The 26457-nt window shown below is 40.4% G+C and overlaps 3 protein-coding genes across 3 annotated transcripts; all 3 read left to right on the plus strand.

Annotated features, from left to right (window-relative positions):
• The first annotated feature begins 1938 nt into the window (after positions 1 to 1938).
• Positions 1939 to 8822, plus strand: LOC142949978 (SWI/SNF-related matrix-associated actin-dependent regulator of chromatin subfamily E member 1-like). The gene is made up of 10 exons (XM_076091876.1): positions 1939 to 2161; positions 2473 to 2516; positions 2824 to 2922; positions 3835 to 3915; positions 4243 to 4374; positions 4597 to 4768; positions 6393 to 6565; positions 6686 to 6787; positions 7254 to 7515; positions 7594 to 8822. The coding sequence occupies exons 1-10, from the start codon at positions 2155 to 2157 to the stop codon at positions 7797 to 7799; spliced, it is 1278 nt and encodes a 425-aa protein (XP_075947991.1). The 5' UTR covers positions 1939 to 2154; the 3' UTR covers positions 7800 to 8822.
• Positions 8823 to 9636: 814 nt separating this feature from the next.
• On the plus strand, positions 9637 to 12710 carry LOC142949515 (C-C chemokine receptor type 7-like). The gene is made up of 3 exons (XM_076091203.1): positions 9637 to 9921; positions 10978 to 11027; positions 11308 to 12710. The coding sequence occupies exons 1-3, from the start codon at positions 9906 to 9908 to the stop codon at positions 12397 to 12399; spliced, it is 1158 nt and encodes a 385-aa protein (XP_075947318.1). The 5' UTR covers positions 9637 to 9905; the 3' UTR covers positions 12400 to 12710.
• A 3223-nt stretch (positions 12711 to 15933) lies between these two features.
• On the plus strand, positions 15934 to 24800 carry LOC142949514 (tensin-4-like). Its single transcript, XM_076091202.1, has 12 exons — positions 15934 to 16316; positions 17434 to 17770; positions 18264 to 18595; positions 18691 to 18786; positions 18972 to 19103; positions 20718 to 20810; positions 21483 to 21560; positions 21698 to 21760; positions 22122 to 22293; positions 22424 to 22492; positions 22851 to 22880; positions 23870 to 24800. Exons 1-12 carry the CDS (start codon positions 16061 to 16063, stop codon positions 24000 to 24002), a joined length of 1791 nt encoding a protein of 596 aa, XP_075947317.1. The 5' UTR covers positions 15934 to 16060; the 3' UTR covers positions 24003 to 24800.
• Positions 24801 to 26457: the final 1657 nt, after the last annotated feature.

Consider the following 26457-nt stretch of genomic DNA (forward strand, 5'->3'; position numbering starts at 1 on the left):
CATCCACCACCAGAATAAACTTTCAAGTCTGCTTAGTTCCACAGCCTGAGTCTATTTTGGGGAGCTCTAAAGGCTTATGAACTGGGTCTGAAGCTGCATTACAAGAACAGCTTTACGGGTTTTCCTTTGATTGATTAGAAATGTCACAGGCCCTGCTGCCTCTGGGCATCCACAATCCCACAGCTGTGCCTGGGAGGCCCTGTGTGAGTGTGTGTGTTAAACCTGCACAGTAGCTTACAGGAGGCATGTGACGTCCACCCTACCTCCAGATGGACTCCAAAACAGGTGTCTGGCGCTATAGAAGGTCCTCCTGCCCACTCCTTGTGTGGAATCTGCTCCCGTCCCATCCGTGCAGGTTTCTGGCCATTGCCTGGTAGAGAAAAAGAACATGAAGCACCACACCTGCAGATTGGACCACAACATTGTCTGCATGCATATTATACAGGATGCAGGTCAAGCAGAAATACAATAATCTCTCAAGTGTGCAGTGCAAACAGACAGAAACGGGGACCCAATGAACACAATCAATTAACAAATCCAAAACAAGCACTATTCAGGTTGAATGGACAGAGATGTAGGCTAAATCCTACAGGCTTTGGATTGTTATCTTTAGGGAACACACGATTACAACTATTGACCTGGGCGGCTCTCAAATAATGTGAACAAGAATGCAAAGTATTTCAGTTCTAACAACAATGGAGCAGTGAATAGGGCAACCTTGATTTTCTAGTGGCCTGTGAAGCCTCCGTAATACAATTTACGGTATGGTGACATAATGAATCTTTTTTTTTAAACATTATATAGCCTGAGATTATTACCTTTTTGCAAAACATGGTTGTAAACTGTAGAGCAGCTGCACTTGCATGGCATATTTTTGACATGAGGTGATGTAATTTTGCAGTCACGATAACACTGTAAATCAGCTTTTTGCTCCATTATGTTTGTGATAATTATTATGATGGTGCACATCTACATGTCAAAGATAATGTAGGTAAAACGTGAAATCCCATTTGGCTGCGCTGTTAAGTTACCTTCTCTTTTATAAGAATGGAGTGACTGTTCTTGAGGAGAAAGATGTTTCTGCTGTCATATTGATAAGTGAGAGCTGCAGCACTGACAGTTGATGGCGATGAGCATCAGCATCGAGGCAAAGCACAGCTGTTATGAGGAGAGGGTGGGGGTGCAATTCTGGAAGATTCTGCAGGAATCTTACGAGTGGACCCCATTTCATTCGTTTATTGTGGGGACTGTTTCTAGGAGCTAGGTGGGTTAGCCTTCCCTGTCAAAGCCACAACTGTGGTGGGGGACTAAAGGTATAAGGACTAAAGGTATAAGGGTGAGTTTTCTCACTTTAGTATACAAGCTTGCTTGTCACCATCAAAAATCTATTGGAATTTGTATACCTCTAGATATGTTGGTTTGACTTGACGTTGCATGCTAATTGTATCTCAGATGTCATTTTTCTTTTCATGTAGGTTGCTAAGCTATGTAACCAGACCAGCTAACGTTAATTCATCTGACGAGACAAGCTAACGATATGGTATCGAATATCTAGCTAACGTTAAAACAATATAATTACAGCTAACGCACGTTAACAAACGCTGTATTTGCTGCTGGCTTCTGCTGCATACTAGCTAACCAGGCTAAGTAGAAACAACAAACTACAGTAGCTAGCTAACGTTACATCACTAGCTACCCCGCTAGCATGAATACACGCTAACATTAGCTTGGTAGCTAAACTGCAGCATTCTCATTGATGTTCGCATAGATGTAGCGCTAGCGTCGGGAGAACGTAGGGTGCAGTCCCGACTACCAGTGCTAGTCCACCTCTCCACGTTGCCATATCCAAATAGTCATAACGTCTTTGACATTTCGTGCGACCCACATTAACGAAACGCTGTTGTTGACAACATCTCTTTGCCTAACATGAAATGTTCCTGCAAGTTATATCCAAAATATCTGCAGATAATAAAGTATTGTCGTTTTCTAGCCAGCGTCACCGACGGCATCTCTTTTGTTTTGTACCATGTAGGAACCACCCTGTCCACATAATTCAACTCATCAATACGAGATCAAACGCTATCCTGCTCTTAAAATGTGTTTATTACAGAGCCAATGACTGGAACACACTGATACCTTCTCCTCACTGCAGAGATGTCAAGTAAGGACCTGGGAGTGTTTTAGCTAACGTTATGATATAAAGTATCACACACATCAGACTGTGTCCATGAATCCATGTCACGTGACACAATCATAACACGTTAATATCTTAAGTTTATTTATGATGAACAGAATTGATTTAACTGTGATTTGTTACTGATGGTTTTATTTCATATAGACAGCAAGTATTGTTTCGAAGAAATAACTGTGAAAGGGTTAGCTAAGAATGAATGTTAGAGAATTGGAAATAATAAAATGCTGTTTCACTTGACTGATGCTGATGTTTCATTTGGACCTTTTCTCTCACAACAGAGAGACCATCACATGCCCCGCCCCCTCCCCCCGCCCCTACAACAGTAAGCTGATGTTGCTGTTTGGACACTTAATTTAAGTGCATGATTTTAATATATGCTTTACCTTACATTTTTCGAAGAGATTCGTTTTTTTGTTGAATCCACAAACCCTGTTAAGGATCCAGACTGACTACCGCTGCTTCTGAAATGATTGTTTCTTTATTGCCTCAGCATGAATGCAAGTTTCTTTATTTTGCATTTTCCCAGCTTTTTTCATTGGTTACTTTATTTTTGTTTTGTGTTGGGGTCCCCCCCCATCCTCTTTTATGTAATTTCTCATTCATATTTCTGTCTCATTTATTTCCTTCAGCAAATGCCCAACACTGCCGGGTTTGTGGGCTACAACCCATACAGCCATCTGGCCTACAACAACTACAGACTGGGAGGGAGCCAAAGCAGCAACAGTCGGGTAACGGTATGAATATGAACAGAAAACGTAAGGTGACCAAAAATGTCACGCAGACCCAAGTGGAGAAACTAAAATCAAAATAAAACAGTTCACTTCTACTTAAGTTTGACACAACACTAAACAGTCAGCCTGCTTAGTCAAAAGAAGACACTGCAGAAACCTCTGCAAGCATCATTAGCGTTGGAGCTTTTCACAAGATCGACCTTTGCTTGTTCAGTGCAAATAAGTTTAGATACATATTTTGCTGTTAAAAGAGCAGATGCTGCAGAAAAAAAGGTCCGTATGAAAAGCCTAACTCCCTCTATTACTGAGAATGAACCTGTAATGCGTGTCACTCTAGACTCCCTCTGCTGTCTCCATCACAGTGCAGGCTGGTTAAGAGTCCATCTGTGTGCATTCAAATTCCACCTGCCTTTCAAAGACGGCATTTCTGACAGCCATGTAAATAAGTAACCCATGCCACCAGTGCTGCCATGGTATTACAGACTCGCTGCATGGCTCTGGCTGCTGAGCTGTAATTCAGGCGCTGCATGCAAGCTGCGGTTGGCTGACTCTAATAATGGCATTATCGGCAAATCTCAGCTTAAGTTGGGTTTTTGTATTTTCCTTTCACAGTCAGCGCTATTCCTTTGTACTCTGTAGGGCTCCTCATTAATAAATGTCATTTATAAATGTAATTTAAACTGTCATTAATAAATCAAGTTAATTGAACTGATAAAAAGTTACTTTGATGCATCTTGTATTTGCTTATAAGTCTTTTTTTTGGATAGTTTTATTTCATATTACATAACATGCACCTGCACATAGTTTCATGAGCTGTCCTTAGCCGAGGTAAGCAGGAGTGTTTACAGGGTTGCCTGATAACTCCACAGCAACAGTGCCTTAAGGTGACTCTTTTTCTTTATTTACCAGAATTCCTCTGGAACAAATATCCCAAAGCCGCCCAAGCCACCCGATAAGCCATTGATGCCATATATGAGATATAGTCGTAAGGTAAGTGCAAAGTGTGTGATTGCTGCATTTTGCAACATGATGTGCTCTGTTGGAAGACAGGGATGCTTTGCTTTTAAGATATTCTATTAGCTAAAAAAAAGGTAAGACGTACATTTTGTTTCAGACACTAATAGCTGTTTATCGAGGTAGGTATCAAGCTAAATTAAGCCAAGACTGTCCACATCACATAGTGGGATTTATCGACTTGGAGATGAAGCTTAAAGCACACGGCCTCCTCTGGTTTGTGACCTCTCTGCAAAGAGATAACCACCAAAAGCCCCTCCAACCCAACCCAACTCCACACCCATGTCTGGTTCTCATCACCAGGTTTGGGATCAAGTAAAAGCCTCCAATCCTGATCTGAAGCTATGGGAAATTGGGAAGATAATCGGTGGCATGTGGAGGGACCTCACTGATGAGGAGAAACAGGATTATTTGAATGACTACGAAGCAGAGAAGGTTGGTTGTTTAACAAGGGGTGTTTATGGGAGTTTTCTGACGGGTGACCAGTAGATGTGTCTCTAACAGTTGTGGGTCCCTCCTGTCATCATTCCTTGCTTCCTAACAGTCCTGACTAAACCTCTTTCCCTATCATGTCGTAGTTGATAGAAACGAGGGCCCACGCTGTGTCTGCTTGCCATCTCGGTTTCCTTGTCAGTCCTTTCATCTTTTCCGCCGTAGATTGAGTATAACGAGAGCATGAAGGCCTATCACAACTCGCCAGCCTACCTGGCCTACGTCGCTGCAAAAAGCCGGGCCGAGGCCGCCCTGGAAGAGGAGAGCCGCCAGAGGCAGTCCAGACTGGACAAGGGCGATCCTTACATAAGCATTCAGCCAGCGGAGGATCCAGATGGTAAGGCCACTCAGCTAAATGCTTCGTCTCCCAAGGTTTAGAGCACTGTGACAGAGCTTTATTTACTGTAGCATGACCACACGGAGTTGACACTGTGTTATACCCCCCCCCCCCTTTCTACACCGCTACATCCACATTTTTGGTAACGCTACCTTTGAAATCCCATTTCTGCTTTCAAGCTGCAAAATGGAAAAAAAACGTTTATGTTTTGCACAATTGTTTCCATTTTGTAGGTATTCCTGGCATTGGTTTAGACGTAATTGCAGAATTTACATTCTTTTGTCTGTTGTTTTTAAGACTCACACAAACACATGCACACACACGCACACACACACACACATACACGATAAACACCCAAGCCAGAAGAAGACGTTTGAGTTACACCCACCTCAAGGAAATGATGCTTGTCTGGGGTCGGGCAGGGTTACAGTAGACGATAATGATGAACAGGAAAACTACAGATAAAACCAATTGCTATTCAGAAACACCCCAGACCATAAAAATGTGACTTTGTATCCCAGTGGGTTATGTTCTTATAAGACTGCACGTACGTCAATGATTAAATGAGAGTAGGCTCTCCGGGTGGCTACATACTCAGAGATTGGGCTTTATTAATAAATACAGTATTTGTTGAACGTTTGTAATGGGTGTAATGTAATCGGGACAATATTTGCCATTCAGCAGGTGCCGTGTATACTTAAAATCGAATGCAACATAACCTGAAACAACATTAATCATGCAGAGTATTGTCAAAACATGTAAAAAATACCAAGTTCAACACATTGATGGGACTGAAACACACTAACATCAGAATGTCTTACTTGACTGTTTCCTGTTGTGGTGTTAGACCAACTACTTGAGCACCGTTGAAACGTTCAACATGGCAGATGAGATTCATTTCTGCTCTCTTTGAAACCCACACATGGGTGCACACACAGCAGCAACTTCACGTGATGAGAGCTTTTGTTGCATCGCACAGAGGTTTTAGCAAAGTTTTGCCACAACAAAGCCAAAAAGGAGTGCCTCGCATATAATAGTGTTGAACAACAAGTTGTAATCACTGGCAAAGATGATTCTAACAGTTACTGTAGTTCTGTATTTTAGTCTGAACACATTTGTAAAATATACAATTAAATAAAATATCCTATTTGAATTAATCTGGATTTGATTCCTTATCACTGCAGTGTGGAAGAAGTAAACAGGGGTAATTCTTCTTGCACCATCATCCTGTATCTAAATGTCAGCGGAGTATACATTTAAGACAAAGAAGAACATTTGCAGACGAATGGAAATTGCAGACTACATCTTGAAAGTGTCCACTTACACTGGGTTATAATTAAGCGCTTGTTCCATTTGCCTTACAATAACGGTTCTGCTTTGCTTCAGGATGTCTTTTCACATAATGGCCTATACTTAAGCCTCTTTCTGTATAAATATTGAGCAATATCCTCCTCCTGTTTATAGTTTCTTGATACAGCAGTATTTGCATCATTCTGTCACGAGTGTCGTAGTTTGCCGAAGCCTCTCATACTTGTGACTGTGTAACACATCTCTACTCTTTGCCTTTTGACAGGCAGGTGTGTGAATATTTATTTATAACTCAGATGTTTTTTTATTTCTTCAGATTACGACGACGGGTTTTCAATAAAGCACTCGGCTGCAGCTCGTTTCCAACGCAACCACCGTCTGATCAGCGAGATCCTCAGTGAGAGCGTAGTCCCAGATGTGCGCTCAGTTGTTACCACTGCTCGCATGCAGGTCCTCAAACGCCAGGTCCAGTCTCTGATGGTGCACCAGGTACGATCCCGTTGGGGTCTTCTAATCGTCACATAACGGTGGCATTTAGCACACAGCTTTTGTTTTTTATGGGTTAATAATGTAATAATCACGTGGAACCGTGTGTGTCATGTGTCACAGAGAAAATTGGAAGCAGAGTTGCTTCAGATTGAAGACCGCCACCAGGACAAGAAAAGAAAATTCATCGATGCCACAGAGTCGTTCACGAATGAGCTCAAAAGGGTACGCCATCTTTGACATCATCGTTCTGCCCACACGCAAGCTTCATTTGGCATGTTTACCTGTACAATGTGCAGCTCTGGTTATGTGCCAGTGTACATCTGCCTTACAGCAATCATATAGCCGTTAGTGGTTACAGTGTGTAGCCCTAATCAATAACCTTTGTTCTGAAATGAGATGCAGCACTGTGCAGTTGAATGCACTGTCTACTGTTCACAACAGGCGGCGCCATTTATCCTTCACAGAATCTATTCACTGACTCAGAAGTAGTATTTTCAAACATGTACTGAAACCGTGTTGTAGTTATGAACGTAACTCATTCAGTTACATTATTCAGTTACATTAAGTTGTTACTTTGTGTTCAACCTGCACATGCATGTTCAACCAATACTAAACTTTGAAAAGTGAAAAGAGTGCAGCAATCGTTTCCACCTTTCCACATTAAATTCCACATTACTGTGCTTTAAAGCTGTGCTGTCTGAAGGTGGAAGTGGACATGGAGAAGATTTCTACGGAGATCTCTGCAGCAGAAGAGACAGCTCGCAAACGAATGGTAGAACGCGATAAGGATGGAGGAGACAGAGGCACAAGAGATGCCCCAACCTGTGTGTTGGCAGAAGAAGAAAAACACATCTGTGCCACACATGGCAATAAGTCCCAGCAAAACTCTCAAAGTGAAAGTAGCAACAAAGAAGGCGAGGAAGCAGAATCCAACGCCACAGATACACCAGGTGAGCCACGCTGGCTTTGCTGTTATCTAGCTCTCGTCATGTTTAACATCATGCAATCTTCTTGTTTCTTTGACTCAGGGAAGCCAAAAGCTTCAGAGGAGCTCGAGACTCATCCAGGCAGTGAGGAGGGGGCATCCGAGGACAAGGAGAGCGTCCCAGAGGGAGCCATGGAGGAGGGAACCAGCGACAGTAACACAGGCTCAGAGACCACCTCTGCTCAGACAGAAGATGCCCCGACTAGTGAGCCATCAGAGGGGTCCAGCAGGGCAAAAGCAGCCCACTGAGTCCAACAAGGTTCACCAGCTGTGAACTGTAAGGCTATCATTGCGTCTGCCGGTCTCCGGTATCACCCTCTGATAACATATATTGCACAGTAACATCTTAGTTTGTCAAAGAATATGAAGAACATTTAGATGGGCTCAATGTTTTAACACGCCTGAGGGAGAGAGGATGTTTGAGTTGAGTTTGAAAACACCAAGGCTTGCAGACATGCGCTGAATACAAAAAAAATGATAAAAAATGTAAAGCTGACAAAGCAAAGGTCCTGTCTAAAATCAATGGTTGCTAAGTGCACCCATGTGAAAGCACTATATTTCCTCCACAGGCCTCATTGCCATTTGGAAGAACCCATACGAGCCCTCTTCAGCACACACCGATACATATCTCTAGCACTCTGTCTCGCAGACGCCAGACTGTCGCAAATTAAGGCTGGCTATTTGAAAAAACGCTGTCACATGAAACAAACATAGTTCAGTGTTATATTTAACTTTGTCCTTTGTATTGTAATGCCCTTGTTGCTTTGATTGTTATTTTTGCATGATGCAATGTTTGAAAATAAGTTGGCACACTTGTGAAGAGTGATGCTGGGTGACCATCTCCTTGGCAGGAGAATATTAGTTTACTCTCCGTATCAGTATTACAGTGACAGTATTGTCTCAGCAGTCTGTAATCAGTAGTGGCTATTTTTGTTATTTATTATCAGCATTTTTATTAAACTTTGTGTATTGGTTGTCCCAGTTCATCCAATAAGTATATCACATGATCATCAATGCTGTACAATGCTCGACTACCATTGTTCTCAAGTTTGCTAGCTGTCAATCAAATCAAAAGCAGTATGCTTAGAACATGTCTGTCATGATGAATATTGCAATTTTCCGTACCGTAATTGTGTACACAGTGTGACGAGGTTTGCTTAAACATGGATTTTCATGTCGTGAAACAGCTTGAAGAACACTCATAAACATGCAGTCTTACAATGAATTTCCTTTTTGCATATTTATACCAATAAACTTTTCTACCCTGAACAAGTTCTCACTTCAATTGTTGTTCACAAAAACATTTGAAGCAAAAAGATCACAAACAAGTATGCGATAAACAGGTATGCAGAGGCTTGTATCAAACATTCATTGTTGCACACAACGTGCAGTGCATTCACATAGCTATTAGTCCTTTGCACAGTGTAGGTAAGGGAAGTGGGTAAGATGAGAGGGAATGGTTCTGATTTCCTGTTATCAGTGCAGAACTAGCAACCTTCCTGAAAGTTATTTTGTGTTGTCACAAAATTCAGCATTAGAGCCTAAAGGAGAGAATTAGACCTGATAGGAGATATAAGCCTTATTTGTCATGTTTTCTATGATTTAAGCCTCCCATAGCATGGAGTAATGATCAGACGTCATAGTGCTGTAGTTTCAATGTGACACATGTCGCCTGCAATGCAACTTGCCACATTTTGTTCCGTGCGGTTACCACTGCCTCAAGTGAAAGCAAGAAACCACAACCGCAGAGACACAGGTGTGCAGACGTGTAGAGCTCATTGTAGGCCTCATCTGCTGTCCAGCACGACAACTGTCTCCATAAAACTGTGCACTGTACAATGTTGCAAAAAGAAAGGCTGTTGGAAATACAAGCAAATAACTCCTGGTTTTAACAGAATTGTCTTTTTAAGAAAAGCAAGCTGTCTCTCTTCATGTTTTATTAAATACTGTATAAAACTATATGATGACTTAATATTTACTCTTGTGAGGTACAAATAACAGTTTGAATGTTAAGTGCGAAAGTTGAATACACTGAAACCCCCAAAATGAGTCTGGCAAACTGGGCATTGTTGCATTTTTTTTTTTCGAGTGTGTGGATAACGTGTGCATGATTTGCGCATGATTAGCTTTGTCTTTAAGTGTTTATTTTACCACAAAATAGAAGAAGTTTTTGGTTGACATTTTAGTTGGAGTCTGTGGTTTCCTCACATGATACTTCAGGGCTGAAGAGAAAAAAGGTTTCACGGAGACAGTTGTTTTTTTCATTTCAACAAAAGGGAAACCACCATCAAACACCGACTCATCAACTCATCTGTGTTTAGTGGCTTTAGGTGCAGCGTACTACTCTCAGTCAACATGACTGGCCTCAGCGGTGAGTACCTTATTCGAGTTTAACTAAGCTAGTAAAAAGGATGTTGTATTTACTTTTGTGAATGAATGCATGTAAAAAAAAAAAAGGCATCAAAATGATCATACAGTATTTGAAATAATAAACAAGTTAAAGGTAATCATAGTTATGATAGTAATAGTCAAAAGCAAATCTGAAAAAAGTGACCTAAAATACCAAAATCTAAATGGTCATATTTGATTACTATTATTTTTTAGATAGACAATAACATAAACAGATATCTGTCTTATCTAGTTGGCCAAATAGCAATTACTGACATATACCCTGTAAAAAACACATATGGTTTTACCAATGTCAAATTATATGCAGTCTGTATTGAAGTGTAATAAAACACATTTTACAACACAGTGTCAATGACTGGAAATGTTGGCTAATGACAATTACTAAGAGCTTTAATACAAATGCAGAACTAAACTACTGACTAAAACCACATCCACTGGAAAGATTTACATCGAACAATAATATGCACGGCAGTGTCACTAGTAATCTGAAAACACATTCAAGCAGAGAATATGAGCAACAGGCTAGCAGGGGAATTCCACCAATTTTCCACATAAAGGTCAGTTTACTAGTGATAAGAATAACTTTTTTGTCAAGTCTAATAAAATAAATAATGATCTCAGTCTGGGCTTGGACACTACACATGTACAACAGAAAGTCTGGGTTATTAACTGGGTTTATGTAGTTTAAAATACGTATGTATGTACCAGGCAGGTAGGGGCTAATGGAGAGACGCTATTGGTAGCATTATGGCTAGTGTAGCAATTTTGGAGTTTAACTCATACTAGGGAGTCAAATTCAAGATATTTTCTTTATTTTTTATTCAGTTTTGACCCTTCTTTTGTAAATCTGTCTCTCACGAGTACCTTGACATTATGGGATTGCAGCACCCCTTTAACTGATCATTCTATTACTCTCTAACATTACAAATAATAGTCGTCTATACAGCTTATTAAGGATATTGTCAATCATGCTATTACAGTGCTTGGTCTTCAAAAAATGTATTCATTTGTTTTTCAGATCTCCCAAACCTTCTGCCAGCTGTGCTGATACTGTTAATGAGTTTCAAGGTAAGATTAAAACACAAGTGCAGCACAATCTTATTAGAGTTATAAACATGAAAGATAACAAGATGTTAACGCATTCGTAGCAATTTGTGTCCACATCGTATTTGTTTGTATTAGAGGGGAAAATAGCAGGCAGCAGGTAACTAACCACGACCTCCCCCTCACAAGCAATATTTCCTCTAAGGAAGTGGTTGAACAGGTGTACCAAAAACAAAAAACGTGTTGGTTACTTGCTCTACTTTACTTGCTTTTATCTGATCATTTAATCTGACTTTGATTCCAGTGTTCCATGTCTCAACATGAATTCAATAAAAGCAACATTACTGTCACGGACTATGAGTTCTCCATCATGAACTACCTGGACAACTCCAGTGTGGATTATGGTGAATATCCTGAGCTCTGTGTGAAAGAATCCAACCGCCTGTTCCGCAGCTGGTTCATGCCTACCTTCTACTCCATCATCTGCTTTCTGGGGCTGGCAGGGAACCTACTTGTCATCCTCACCTTCTTTTACTTCAAGCGTCTCAAGACCATGACGGACGTGTTCCTGCTCAACTTGTCCTTTGCGGACCTGCTCTTTGCTCTGTCGCTCCCCTTTTGGGCAGCCAACTCCATGGCAGAATGGGTGCTGGGTCTGGTGGTGTGTAAAGCCATGCACACTATTTACAAGGTCAGCTTCTACAGCAGCATGTTCATTCTCACTTTCATCAGCGTGGAACGCTACTTCGTCATCGCCAAGGCCATCTCTGCTCACCGCTACCGCTCCCAGGCAGTGTTTCTCAGTAAGGTGTCATCAGTTGCCATCTGGGTGATGGCACTGATCTTCTCCATACCAGAAATGACCTACAGCACAATCAATAACAACACCTGCACCCCTTACTCCAGCACTTCTGACATGCTCCGCGTCAAAATACAGGCCAGCCAGATTGTTTTGGGTTTTGCCCTCCCGCTCCTGGTCATGAGCATCTGTTACAGCAGCATTGTCCATACCCTTTGCCAGGCTCGTGGCTTTGAACGCAATAAGGCCATCAAGGTGATTCTCGCTGTGGTAGCTGTCTTCCTGTTCTGCCAATTGCCTTATAACCTGGTCTTGATTTTGAACACAGTTGTCACAGCAAAAGGAGGAACCATAGACTGCAACTACGAGAACAATGTCCTTTATGCCACCGATGTCACCCAGTGCATAGCTTTCCTGAGGTGCTGCCTGAATCCCTTCGTCTACGCATTTATTGGCGTCAAGTTTCGTCATGACCTCCTGAAGCTACTGAAGGACTTGGGCTGCATGAGCCATGCCTGGTTCATCAGGTATACCAGGGGCAGGAGGAGGAGCTCAGGGGCCACCGACACGGAGACCACCACCACATTCTCTCCTTAAAGCTATTTCAGTATGAAAAACCGGCAATTCATTCCTGCAGACCACACAGTGGACTATTGAACATTAGGATAAAAGTCTCAACTAAAACACAGAACATCGTACATATACATGTACATATAGAGGTTAAATGACAATTGGGTTTTTGTTGTTTTTTGTTGTTTGTCTCTTGATAGTGTTTATTCTCATCAGTTATGATGAAACAAGGCTTTGGTTATTTGTTTGCGTTGGCTACAGTGTACAGTATTTCAAGAAATTCACAGTGTTAATGAAAAGCTCAACCGAATCATGTTCAATAAACAGAACAAATCACAGTCTCTTTTCTGTGTTCTAAACAATTTGCAATATTGAAAAACAAACCAATAAGATTAGAATCACTGAAGACTTTAAAGTGGTGCATTGACAGAATTAGTGTGGATTTAATAAATACAAAAACACATTAACTTATGCTCAGGGACAAATGGATCCTAATATGTGTTATGAAAACACAACAAAGTTTTTTGGCATAGGGAAACTGTGCATTTGTGCAGATTGCATAACAACCAGAAGACATTTCTCAAAGGACGCTAATGATTTATACTTCTACAGCAGTGCCCGTTCTGTCCGGGCCAGGAACATGTAGTGCTGAGGCAGATGCATGTCATTTCTTTTTATTTGGACGTGCTGTTTTTAAATTCTTTAGGCAGTGATCCCACCTCCTTGTGCTCAAGTTCAATCAAACCTCTGTGGCACCTGGCGCGTAGGCACATTTTTCATGAGGGGCGCGGAAGTTCTGTGAAAGCTTTTTGGCCAAAGTATAAATTAGGCATAAGGCTTAAAGTTACAATGTGTAACACTTGGACACACGCTCCAAACAATAACAAATAACAATTCCAACAACTAACTAACAGCAGGGCAAGAATATGCAAAATTCAACCAAACTGCTGAAACCCAGAGACGGTCAAAATAACACTGCTAACTTATAAGCTTCCCGTGGGGTTTCTGCCTGTATTGTGTTTATTGTGTCAGTGTACATTTTGATAGTTTCTTTATGGAATTAAATCCAAAGTGTCGACGAGAAAACGCCTTCACGCCACCAGGAGACTACTTCACCGGGAGGAGAGCAATCGGCAGCTATGGGAGACGGATCTTCAGTTCGCTGCTCAACTAAATTATAATTACAGCCGGCTAGTGGCCAGCCACAGCGCTGGGTCTAACCTATATAATGGCAGCCACAGAGAGTTTGCTGACCCGTTGGGGAGTCATGGGAAGTCTGGGATCAGACCCCCGGTGCTGGTATTTTTTGAATTTGAGTTGCTAGAGCAAAAAGAAACACAGATTTAAGTTTGCTTCTAAGAAAAGGAATGGCAAATGCAGCATCCTAAAGTCTTTTACACACCAGATATCATTAATCCAGAAATCACTTGACTTTAAGGTTAAGGGAGGCATAAACTTCCAGAGCAGACTGACATGCTTTATTAAAACAATTTACCAAGTTATCCCATGCTGTTAAACACACCAGAATGCACAGTGTGTAGGTTGACTGTAAAGAAAATTATATTTTTTTTACATTTAACATAAAAAAAAGCTTACTTCACAGGTGCAGCTTGAGTTGTGTCATGATACCATGTTTACCTTCACACGGTGAATAAAATCTAAATATTCAGTAGCACTAATAAACTCACCACCACAGCTTTGTAAAATCTTCTACTTAAAAATCCTCTACATCATCAGTGAAATCAGAAAAAAATCAGATATAAAGCTAATTTCAGATTGTGATGATGGATGATAATGCAACACACAGGATCAGTGGAGTGAAGCTCCTGCTTGTTTCAATGATTCCTACAACACAGCATTCTCTGCAAACACTCTCCACAGCTACTGTATGCCCTCGCCAGTGTTATATTTCATCATGCTAACGTTGAAGCAGCTGTGAGTAAGTGTTTACACAAGCACAACATTACTATGTTGTGGAATAATGTCACATGTCTCTTTTGAAGCACTTTCTTTAGTACAGTTAAAGGTGTAAAAAAAAACACCCCTCCATTCATAAACTTTACACTGCTATGGTGACATCATCAGCCGGAGCCAGCAGGGATTAGTGATCCTCACTGCTGATAGGCTCACAGGGAAAAGGGTTGGGATTTTATTAATAAAAGCATGCAACGCACGAAAAGTTGAGGTAATACAGTGAACAGTCCAAGAGTAAAACATTACAACTGCAGAATCTTAACTAGAAGAAAATAAGGTAAGATGACCTTTCTTTACCTCAACTTAAGATATACAATCAGTTGCAGTTAAACTGTGTCTATTATTATTATCATTATTACTGCAGCAGTTATTAGCAGGGAGATAAAAAGCTATTTTAAAGCAAATTAGGATGCTCCACATGTCTGCTCTTGTTTCCTAAAATGAAATACTGCTGAATAACTCGAAAGTTCTTGCATTACAGCTCAGATGCCCATTGTATTTCATGGCACACTATGTTATTGACCAAGATGAGGAATTGTAAACCTAAGTGGGTGCTGCTCAACATTTTTAAAAAGATGTGACTATTCCATAAAACAAGCAGATTTTGTCTGTAGACCACTTAAAAGAAATGTTTTGGCTGTTTATGGAAAACACTATCGTAGTTATGGTAACCACGAGTCACCTGGGTGACTCATTGAGCACCACTCCTCGTCTGAAACGGAGAGGGAGACATATTATGATCTGATCATTCCTCATATGACGCACCCTTCCCGAACAGCTATTCATGCTGATATCAGCATTGAATTGAGACATTTACTCAGCTTGTGTCATTATTCATTGTGTTGTATGAAAAGCCTTGCGCTACATGTACTGACTTATGCACTGTAGGACACAAACTGTTTACTACTGTCAAGTTAATTTAGCTTAAAAGGGAAACTTTGCCACCTTTTTATGTGGAAGTCCAATCAGTGTTGATGAATAAATGTAGTCGATATTGACCAAAGCTGAGTTTGCAGCTGCATAATCTGTTGTGCTTCCTGCATCCAGCGCCGTCATTTGCTGTGACAGTGATGTAGTGGAATGCAAGGAAGAACTACAGGCTCCAATTTCAGCTTGGATTTGCTGTCTGTACCTCTGGGATATTCAGCCGTATTTATTTAAGACAGAGTATACAGCGGAAGAAATGCAGCAGTGAGAGTCCGAGGTTCTGCTCCACAGGCAAGAAAACTCAGCTTTCTCGGTCAGTTTAGGACAAAGTGAGTAATTGATTGCGTCAATTGACTACATTTACCATCAGCACTAATTGGACATCCACATAATAGGTGGCGATGAAATGAAATATATGTCAATACTGAAAACAATGTTTATCTATCACATCTATTGAAGAACATATTTTATTTAAATCTGGCAGCTGCAAAGTCCACTGCAAATGTTGGGAAGATGTTGACTTAGTAAAAGAAGGCAACAATGAAAAACTTGAGATAGGTGTTTATGCATAGTGTAACAGTGGCCAAAATGCACTAAATTATCTATGAATAAGAGTATCTGGGGGGGGGGGGCTTTTAATGGGTCTGTTTTGCAAAAAAGGACAAAGGTAAGGCTATCCTTCCAGTAAAGAAGGTGTAACCGAAGGTGTAACCCGAAGGTGTAACTGATCTCCCTTCATTGTATCTCATGTCTGCAGTAGTCACAGAAGACTGTGAGCTCTCCTAACATGATGCCTACAGCTAAATGCATGTCCCAAATGATACCCAATCACGTCCTGAGAGTGGGTCAAACTATCCGTCTGGACTCGGGGCCGCAGGAGACAATCAATCAACATCCCAGTCTCACGGAGCCCAGCAGTAACCATGGTGACCCTGATCTTGATATTTCCCTGGATAATCTCAACCAGCTCATCCTGGAACTGGATCCGACATTTGAACCTTTTGACGTCAACAAAAGTCCTTTGTGCATCAGCCCTCCCACAGGTACAGTGCGACTGTAAAGCCACTTCCCTTTGTTTCTACACTTTTCAAACTTTTATTGCCATATTATGTCTCTTACTTAAAACACATCAATGAGGTCAACAAAGGGCAACAAATAACAGCCTCCAACCTACTTGGGTGTGAAAAAGAGCATGATAAACCACAGTCACCATTATAGAACAAATAGTACTCATATGCTGGGACTTTGGGAATGTACCCTTCCTTTTTGAGGTGGTTTTAATTTTTCTAAATCATGGGGTAATTGCACCACTTCAGCTGTTCTGGGATTACTGCCCAGACTAGTACCACACCCTGCACATGTTGGGCTGCATACACAGAGAAGATCACTGAAGTAGACCGAAGGTGGTACGGGGGTGTCTTCACTCAGACCTGCGCTGATCAGAAAGTGTGCACAAGAGTCAACAAAGCATACAAATGGATTTCCTGTTGCTCATCTTGTCTTGAAAGATGTTTGGTTGCATGTTTATGAGACAGAGTGCAGTAAAGGAAATCAAGCAACAGAGATGAGAAATCAGGTGAAGAAAGGTTCATTTCATCAGTTAAAACAGTTAAAGAGAAAATGAATGCGCTAAGTTTAGTGCTTCTTTACCATTGTTGCAAAATACAGTATTTCCCCTTTGAAACAACACTCACCACGGCACCTGCCAGTAGTCTCAGACACATTTATATATTTCTGTTTCAACATTAGTCATTATTGTGTAACTTCGGTTGCAGACGACCACCAGTAACACATTGCCCACAGGCTTCAATGTTTTCCTGAGGGCATGAACTCACTCAGTGCCCATTAACACAGTGAGGCAGACAGATCCCTCAAGAACAAGTTGGGACTCCTGGTGATTTGGTATCATTGCAACACCAAAAATGCACAATTCAAAGCACATATTTTGGAAGGAATGATCTGAGCTGTGCAAGCAAGTACCTGCATGACAAATATGGAAGTCTTTATTAGGATATTTTGCAACTAAGCGTTTACATACGGAGGCCAAGCCCTTTTGCTGACAAAAAAAGGCATGAAATAAGCAAAATCAAGCAACACGCAGGGGTTTTCCACATTATCCGTTTCCAGTGTGTTAGCTAACACTTCCCTCGCCATTCACAGACGACTCAGATGAAGATGTCTCCCACTGCGTGTTGGTCCCTAGAGGGTGTTCTCCCTGCTCCCTGCCCACTGTGGTCCCATCTGTGTCAGCCAGTATACCCATCCCTACATACAGCAGTGTCCGCTGCAGTCCCCATGGCACACTGGTGTTCTCCAACTCCCCTACATCCTCCCTGCCTCCGCTGCCATGTGGCAGTGCAGCCCGACGAAATCCGTCAGCGAAACATGACGCAGCCTTTTCCCAAGGATCCATGCGCCTGTCACCCTCCAACAGAAACAGTGGCGTCTCGCTACTCTCCATGTCAACATGCTCAGACACCAGCTACATCCTTGGCAGGTAAAAATCATAATTAAAGCCAGTCCAAAATATGAATCTCTAACATGCAGTGACTTGTAAATTTGCAGCAAAACTTTAACTCTACTGCAGAGGTCTTCAACAGGGGGTCCGCGGAATTTTTGGTTGATTAGACAATTTATTTTATTTTTTTTCCAAACATGAATCTGTCCATTATTTTAATAGTTCAGTATTGTATGCAAGATAACAGGTATTTTTATAAATAGCAGTGGCAGGCCACCCTACTCACTGTGCCTTGCACATGTTTAAAATAAAAACATGAATATATGAACCTGTGTATTATTTGAATAGCTTAGTATTGTATTGTATTAAGAAGCTGACCAAACAGGAAAATGTAACCATTTATTCCGAGAAAAAATGTGGTGCCATCAGTAACAGACAGGAAGAACGTTTCTCCTTTTCTGTGATGTTAAAGTTTACTAGTACACCGTGTTGATCTGTATATTTGTATTATATCCTCTTTCTCCCTGCGTAGCAACCTGTCCTTGGCCAGTGAAGACGCTGACTTTCAAGACTTCTTCCTCACTCACACGTCCGGCTCCTTTAGCGATGGGTCCAGAACTACAGCATTTGAGAACAGGCACAGCCCAGACAAGCCCCCGCTGTTCAAGCGAGGACACCTGCAGGAGCTTCAAGGCAAAGGAGCACAGAAAAGTCCTGCTTTACTCTCTCGGTCTTTGAGCGATATTCCTGTACTGCTAGTCAACGGTGAACCACAGCCGGATCTGCACATCCAGTCGCCTGGACAAGAAGTTGATTTAATGCAGACCGTCCACGTGTCTAACTCAAAGCCATTTTCTCCTCACAGTGAGTCACACATCTCACAGTAGTCTATTTTAGTGGCAGCTACTGTATGTAAAACAGTATTTGACCTCACTATCATATTTTTGTGGTTGTAAAAGGTTTCCAAGCCCGTTTTAATGGCAGCCAGCCCTCAATGAAGTTCGTCATGGACACTTCAAAGTTTTGGTTCCGTCCACATTTCAACAGAGCAGAAGGTGAGAACCTCAAAACATTACTCCAGAAATAACTCTTTGAAGACGTAATAGCTTTACTTCAGCTCTGAAGTTATCTTGCAGTATCTACTATCATTTCCTTCAGGGGTGTAGGACTACTCTGCAGTACCGATACACACACTTGCAACTGTCTCAAGGCCTTTTCTGTGATGTTTCATTCATTACAGCTGAAGCTCTGGTAAAGGACAAGGAAGTAGGAGCATTTGTTGTGAGAGACAGCACCTCCCACAGAGGCAGTTTTGGTCTGGCTATGAAGGTGGACCAAACGGCCACCAACATCACTGCTACCACCAACCCAGGTAAACGTTTACTGACAGTCGGGTGGCTTGCCCTTATGACACATTTTGAATCACATGCTGTTATAAAGTCATAAGAGTGTTTGGTCAGATACAGCAAAGAGAAGGTCATGAATGCCACAACTACCACAATCACAGATGTGAACATAGTGTGCCATAGTGCAGCTGTCGTCATTTGTCTATAAACAGGGGTCTAGAAGGAACAAGGAATCACTTACCCAACTGTGCTGATGTGAATGGGCATGTCTGATGACCTCCAGCTATCTGTGGTGAGGCAGGAGACAGTGCTGTTATGTTTTCCACCCACAGTATACGCTGTGTAAACATGAAAGAAAACCCGATGTTTATGGCACTCCAAGCAATCAAAGAGGAAACTAGAATTACCGCCTCGTGGTTGTATGCCTCCGCCAACCAGTCATGTTGCAGTTTATGTCCATGTCTGTCCAACACGTCATCACATCATCATTTTATCCAATTAGACATTTGTGTGGAATTGTTGGCATATCAAATCTTGAGTTATGGCCAAAAACGTTTTTTTTGTGTGGTCACAGTGACCTTTGACCACCAAATTCTAATCAGTTCATCCCTGAGTCCAAGTGGACATTTAGAATTTTTTAAGAATTTCCCTCCAGGCATTCCTGAGATATTGCGTTAATGGGAACAAAGTCCCAGAAAGCTGCAGGTCTGCTGAGACCCTCAGCTCCTTTAAATCAAGATTGAAGACCTTTCTGTTTGCTGCTGCCTTTAATTGAACCAGATTCAATTAATATATTAATCAATTTCCTGCATTTTACTACTGTATTTTATTTCTTACACTGTTTTTTAATGTTTTAATGAATGTTCTTAATTGTTTTTAAATCTCCTTTTCTTTTGCCTTATGTTTTGATGCTTTTAATGGTTTTATGTTAAGCACTTTGAATTACCTTGTTGTTGAAATGTGCTATACAAATAAACTTGCCTTGCCTTGCCTAATGAACCAGACGGATAACCCCAAAACATAATGCATTCATGTGGGCGTCAACTGTGGTGGGGGCAGCTCAATGATATAATGAATCAGCAAGACCTGGCACATTGACGGGCCGATGAACACTGAGATCAGAAACAAGTGCAAACTTGGAAAAAACATTCAAGTGAAAGACTACTACATAGACCCATATTTTGAATTTAATTTATAAGAGTCAACAGACACTGGCAGATGGAGTCGATGGAGTAGTATAGAGGCATTCCTGAAGAGCAGCGTTTATGTGTTTTTAGTGATCTTGGTATTGTTCAAGATGAATTAGATGTTGCGATTAAATGCCTCATGTACAGCAACCGACAGAATCATCTTTTTGAAAAAATAGCTGACTCCTATTTTGGTTGTCTGAAGCTAATTTGTTAAGTTGGCTTTTTAATGAGTTGGCGGTGGGATCATCTTGGTGTTTGTTGTTGTCTAGAGTCTTCTCAGCCCATATGTTGCTCAGGACATTATAAATCAATAAGTTAAAATAATCAAAATATATATATTTTAAATTGATCAGCCATAAGCCATGAAATAACTGGCAGTGCCATCACTTTTATGTATCAATATCATATAATGTACATTAACTCCACTGTAAATTGTTCTTTCATCTATAGGAGAGAGCAGCTCAGATCTCATCAGACACTTCCTTATTGAATCATCAGCTAAGGGCGTACGTATCAAAGGCTCTTCTCAGGAACCATACTTTGGTAAGTAAAGGTCAACAAGAAGACCTCTTTGTCATACATAATCTGGAAATGATCCTTCTCAACTCACTCAAAATGCACTCGCCTACTCAAGTTGAGTACACACCTTGGTCTGGCTGATGATGTCTGCCCCACCAGCACTGAGTCAGCCATGTCGGGCCTTTTAACAAATGGGTGGGCGGCAGTGGGTAGATCTTTTTCTTTATTCAGTATGAGTTCACTGGGTGTGTTCTCACACCCACAGAGCCATTATCACAGTTTATTGTGGCTCTCTTTCTTCTCTGCTTCCACAGAATGATATCTCTATAGTGAAATATATCTGGCTCTGTAACCACACAGCAGTCTGAATCAGATTTTGTTTTCAATTCCACCTTTAAAAGTAATCGTGTAAAAAACAAAATCTAGAATTTTTAAACTAGATTGATCCTAGAATGAACCAATGGATTGAAATACATTTAAAAAGCAAAATTTCTATGCATACCAAGAAAATAACCTACAAAAAAAAAGTATACAGCACTAATAATCATAAAATCTCCCCCTCCTCAATTACACTTTAAAATAATGCCATTGAAATATTACATTTCTTGTTAGACCTTTTTTGTTTCAAAATAAGACAATGGTTTCTTTTTAGAACTTGTACTTAACCAAAGCAATGCTTTTGTGTTATCTTTGCAGGTAGCCTCTCTGCCCTGGTCTACCAGCACAGTATTTCTGCCTATGCTTTACCCTGCAAATTACTGCTCCACTCCAGAGGTAGGCCATTATTGCAAGACACAGGATGTTTCTTCGTCTCTGTGTGTGTGTGTGTGTGTGTGTGTGTGTGTGTGTGTGTGTGTGTGTGTGTGTGTGTGTGTAGATAAATGAAAACCCTTATCTCTTTGTCTACACAGATCTGGGCGCAGCAGAGGAGAGCGCAAATCACAAACCAGCATCAGAGGACAAGAGTAGAACAGGTGGGACAAATCAATAAATAATAAAGAATGCAAACCCAAATTGTTTACATTAGCATGTACATTTTACTAGCACTTAAGAAGAGAATAGACCTGTCCATTGGAACTGCATGAGAAAAGGCAGCTTTGATCAAAGGTTACTGTGTCTCCTGTAAGCAACAAATATATGCTATGTACGCAAATTTGGGCCAAATCATATTTCAAATGACCCGTTTATGTCTGTTTTTCTTATGAGAATTAAAATAAAATCCCGGGAGGGAGTTTCACTTACTTAAATGTATTACCCTACATATTTAATGACATGTGCATGTGCATTCAACCTCTATTCCTAATCTAACCTCCAAAATATTTGCCTTTTCCATAGCTCGCAATTTTGTCTATCTGAATGCTGTCCACACTGAGATGCTGACGGGCCCATGTGCAGTGCAGAAAGCGGTGTGCTCTACACTTGAGAAGGCCCCGGGTTCCTTCATACCAACCATAGTCAACCTGAAGGTGTCTTTGAAGGGTGTCACACTGACAGATATCAACAGGAAGTAAGAAAACACACATCCTGTCATCCTGCTGCTGAGATTTTACTTGCAGTGCACAACCAATCATGGTGGTTTGTGTGCAACATTTTGTTAAAACTGATCATTTCTAACAGCCATAATAATTTCTTCACAGACTCTTCTTCAGACGCCATTACCCTGCTCACCTGCTGAGCTACAGTGGTGAAGATCCAGACAATCGACTGTGAGTATACAGCAACAAGTTATGAAATCAAAGGCCTTTATTTTTTAGAAAATACACTCTTATGTGACATTCATTATGGTTGCATTGTCTTTTATGTCAGTAACTGTATACAAAGAGCAGATCACCATTAGTACTCCTTGGTTATTTGTCTATTTGTTGTTATTATACATACAGCGAGCAAGCAGGGCTGAAACTGCCACATCTAAATAGAGGGCAGCAGTCATTAATGTTATTAATTACACCTGTGCTTCTCCTTATTATGACGTCAAAATATCAGTAGTGAAAACAATGCATTTGTCAAACAAAACATTTTTGTCAACATATTGTAATCTTAAACTTTCTTTTTGAACTCTTCCAGGTGGTTGAAAGGTTCCAGTTTTGGTGCAAGGTAATTTTGAACTATAATTGCTTACAAAGTCAGAAAAATGTTTTGTATTTAACTTTAAATTCCTCCTATTGCTCATACGACGAGCCATAGTTAAGCCTCCCAGGTTTCAGGCTGACATGCAATACTTAACTTTGTGTTTAAAGTGGCAATAGTAAAGTTTTTTGCTTTAACAGTATGAAGTAGATGTTGATTGCACAATGTAATGGTTATAGAATGGTGAATCCATTGGTGTTTAGATTGGTTCCCTATAAGTCTTGCTGTCACTTTGCAATTCTGTCGGCTACTGGGAACAATCTCCCAAGAAAATGAAGGCTCCGTTTACAGCATAAAGGAAGTGCGTCAACCATTGTGCAACCAAAACAGGAAGGGGACAGAGTTATTGTTTTCCACGGTATCGATCGGTATCTGTCTCCAGTTACCGAAGAGTATCAACGTAAGTTCTTTGCAATTTGTTCCGATCCATTGTAGCAAAAATGACGGAACCGAAGTAATTGTGGAAAACAAAATGCAGTGTGTCCTGTGCAGTGTTGACAACTGCAATGAAAGTAGTTAGCACTAGCTCTAAAAGGCGGCAGATGACGTCATGTACTCATTTGCATATTGTTGACGTCAGCTCACATACAGCTTATTGGTTGGCAGTGAGGGAGAGACTGCCTGTGCGTGACGCAAGAGGAGAGGGAGAGACAGCTTGCTGTTTGCAGAGAAGCTGTGGACTGTGATTATTCTGAGCAGCATTGGGAATGAATAACAATATCATGTATCTGAATATACTGTATATCTTGCCGTTTCCCTGATGGTCTGAATAAATTGCTAAGATTGTCGCTAGTATTAGCCACTGAGGAAAACCAAAAAGTAACCTTTGCAACAGCAATAATACCACTTAGAAACTAAGGGGGAGTAGAAAGGTTTTCTATTGCCACTTTAAAAAAACACTTCTTCTTGAACTTTGACTAATTTAATCTAATCGAGCGTTTTTTTTGTCCCAATAGGATGTTTGGCTTCGTGGCGAAAGGTGTGGAGGCTGGCATGGAGAATGTATGCCACGTCTTTGCAGAATATGACCCTCTGCAGTCTTGCAACAAAGTTATTGAGGTTATTCAGGCTGCCATAGCCAAGCCTTAGACACACAAGGACGGAGACAACATGATCTTAAGACCTCACCAACACTGTCTGTCTTACACTGTACTTTTCTCAAGTAACCTGTCCAATATGGTGGTCATCGTAAGTCTCTGCTGCTGTTATTAAACTGGATAAATTACTGTTTTTGCCAAACACAATACCATCAAAATTGATTTAGAAGCGCTTTGGACGATCCCGACTCGTACCACGGTCACCTGATTAAAGTCATATTGAAAAGACAGATGGAACTGTATATACATATATGAAGATGTACAAGACTGAACAGCTGTCAAGCAAGAACATAACAGACAAGGAACCAGCAACATATGATTGTAATTAAATGGCACACTGCTACTGTTAAAATAATGTCCAACCAGTTTGTAAATATGTTAAAACAAATTAAACAATATTTATGTAATTCTTGATATATGAAGCTCCCAAAAAATATTTCAGTGTAAAATGTTGTAGAAAATATTGTAGAAAATGCTAGAAACCAACACCTACATAGAGGTTAGGGTATGGTTAACTCATTTGTGTAATCGGATGTTGAATCTGCACTAGGCGATTAATTATAGTGATGTGATGATAGTGATTTGATATGAGGGATTTTGAAGGTTCTGTTAATAGATAGAAGAAAAACTGAACAATTGTCACGTCCTTTCATTTCAAAGCAGAAATGTTACATATACCCAAGTTGTATTGTTCAGAATATTTATTATGCGGCACTGTAAACAATTTCTTCTCTGTATATTCATGTTTTTTTTTTTATTGTTATGATGAGAAATAAACATGTTGAACTTGGGTGTGTGCATGCTTACAAATATTTACGTCTGAGACAGAGAAACAGAATACATGAAAGAAAAAAAACACAACAGTCACTTTTTTATTTTGATTTTAAATAATAAAGTGTTAGATAAAAGCATAATTCTTCATTCTGAAGTTACAGAGCTCCCAAAATGAAGTGTGCTTCATGAAGCAAAGCAAAATCAAGCACAGAACTGCATAGATAATATCTTTAAATATAATATATTGTGAGGCACTCAAATGCAATTCACTATGGTCCTTTTCTTATTTTTAATATCTTTGGTGCCAACTCAAAATTTAGCATAAAAACTCGTAATCTAAGGTGTAACAGATCGCATGTGCTATACAACCCGAGTTGAGCATTGACTACAGAGTTATCTATTTACAAATACTGCCCTCCTCTGGTTGAGGCAGGGAATCTAAATTCTCTGAGACACATGGTGAGCGTTAACAGCCTCACTGCTGTTAAGATCACAGTGAGCTGTTTTGTTGTTGCAGTTTTTTTGCGATAATGCATCGTAAAATAAAGCTACATTATCAGCATGAGTTGCAAGATTTCTTTTTTTTCTCCACAAAAGGAATGAACTTCAATGACAAAATACCTTTAATATACACACAATCAAGGAATCTCTCAGTGCTGATGTTCTTATAAATGCTGTGTGTGAACTGTAGGGAAATGATTAGGGTGGGAACAATACATTTTACTTTTTAAAAAGCATGACCCTCTTCAGCATCATGACTTGACTTAGAAACAAATTGCAAAACCCTCCCTCACAACAAAATGTTAAAGTAATATAGGTTTATTGAATTGTTACAATTCAATTTGCCATTAATAACTAAAATCACACAAAAAAATACAAGAGTGTGTTCTTTAAACATATGGCCAATAATAGAACTACAGTAAAGTAAAAGGTGTAAAAAAACTTTTACTTTATGTTTACTGCAGTTCTGCTTTCTGTTGAGATGCAGAATATGGTGAAGCTCGGAGCTGCTATTGGATTGTGATAGCAGAAATGAAGTGATAACTGAAGAGATAACATTCAATTACTAAAACAAAAGCCACAATCATCTCTTTTTCTGCACCCTTCTCCCCATGATAATTTTTGTACAGTCTCTTAAAGAAAAAATGCAAAAAAAATCCACCTTTAGATAGTTCACAGCAGCTCATGGTTATCTGTGGCTCCACACCTCCAATTATCTGCATCCACCTGTGAACTCATCCTCCTGGGCCAAGTGCTGATTAGAATGAGTTCATACGGTCGATATAATCTCTTTTGTCCAGTGACCTCATACTGAAACAATCACAGTATTGAGCGACACTTTTCTTCATCTAGAGTGATGATGAAGAAATATGTTTAAATATGTTTAAATATTGAAATTGTTTTCCTCTGTAAGGTAATGGATGTCGGTCTGATATATTTGATGATGGTTTTCTGACACTATAAAAATAGCCCAAAGCCTAATGGGAAATGCTTATCGTGCCAGAGTCCAGATTTGATGAGATAAAATTCAGATTCAGTCATCAGCAATGTTGATTTAAAAATACATAATAGGTATGGTGGCAATGGATGGTAATATCCTAGATGCAGTGGCGGCCGTGCATTTTATACCTAGGCCTTCACTGCTGTCCTGCAGCTGAAATACCACCTTATAA

This window comes from Anarhichas minor, unplaced genomic scaffold, assembly GCF_050575085.1.
Source record: "Anarhichas minor isolate MPS153535 unplaced genomic scaffold, ASM5057508v1 ptg000014l, whole genome shotgun sequence".
Taxonomy (NCBI): domain Eukaryota; kingdom Metazoa; phylum Chordata; class Actinopteri; order Perciformes; family Anarhichadidae; genus Anarhichas; species Anarhichas minor.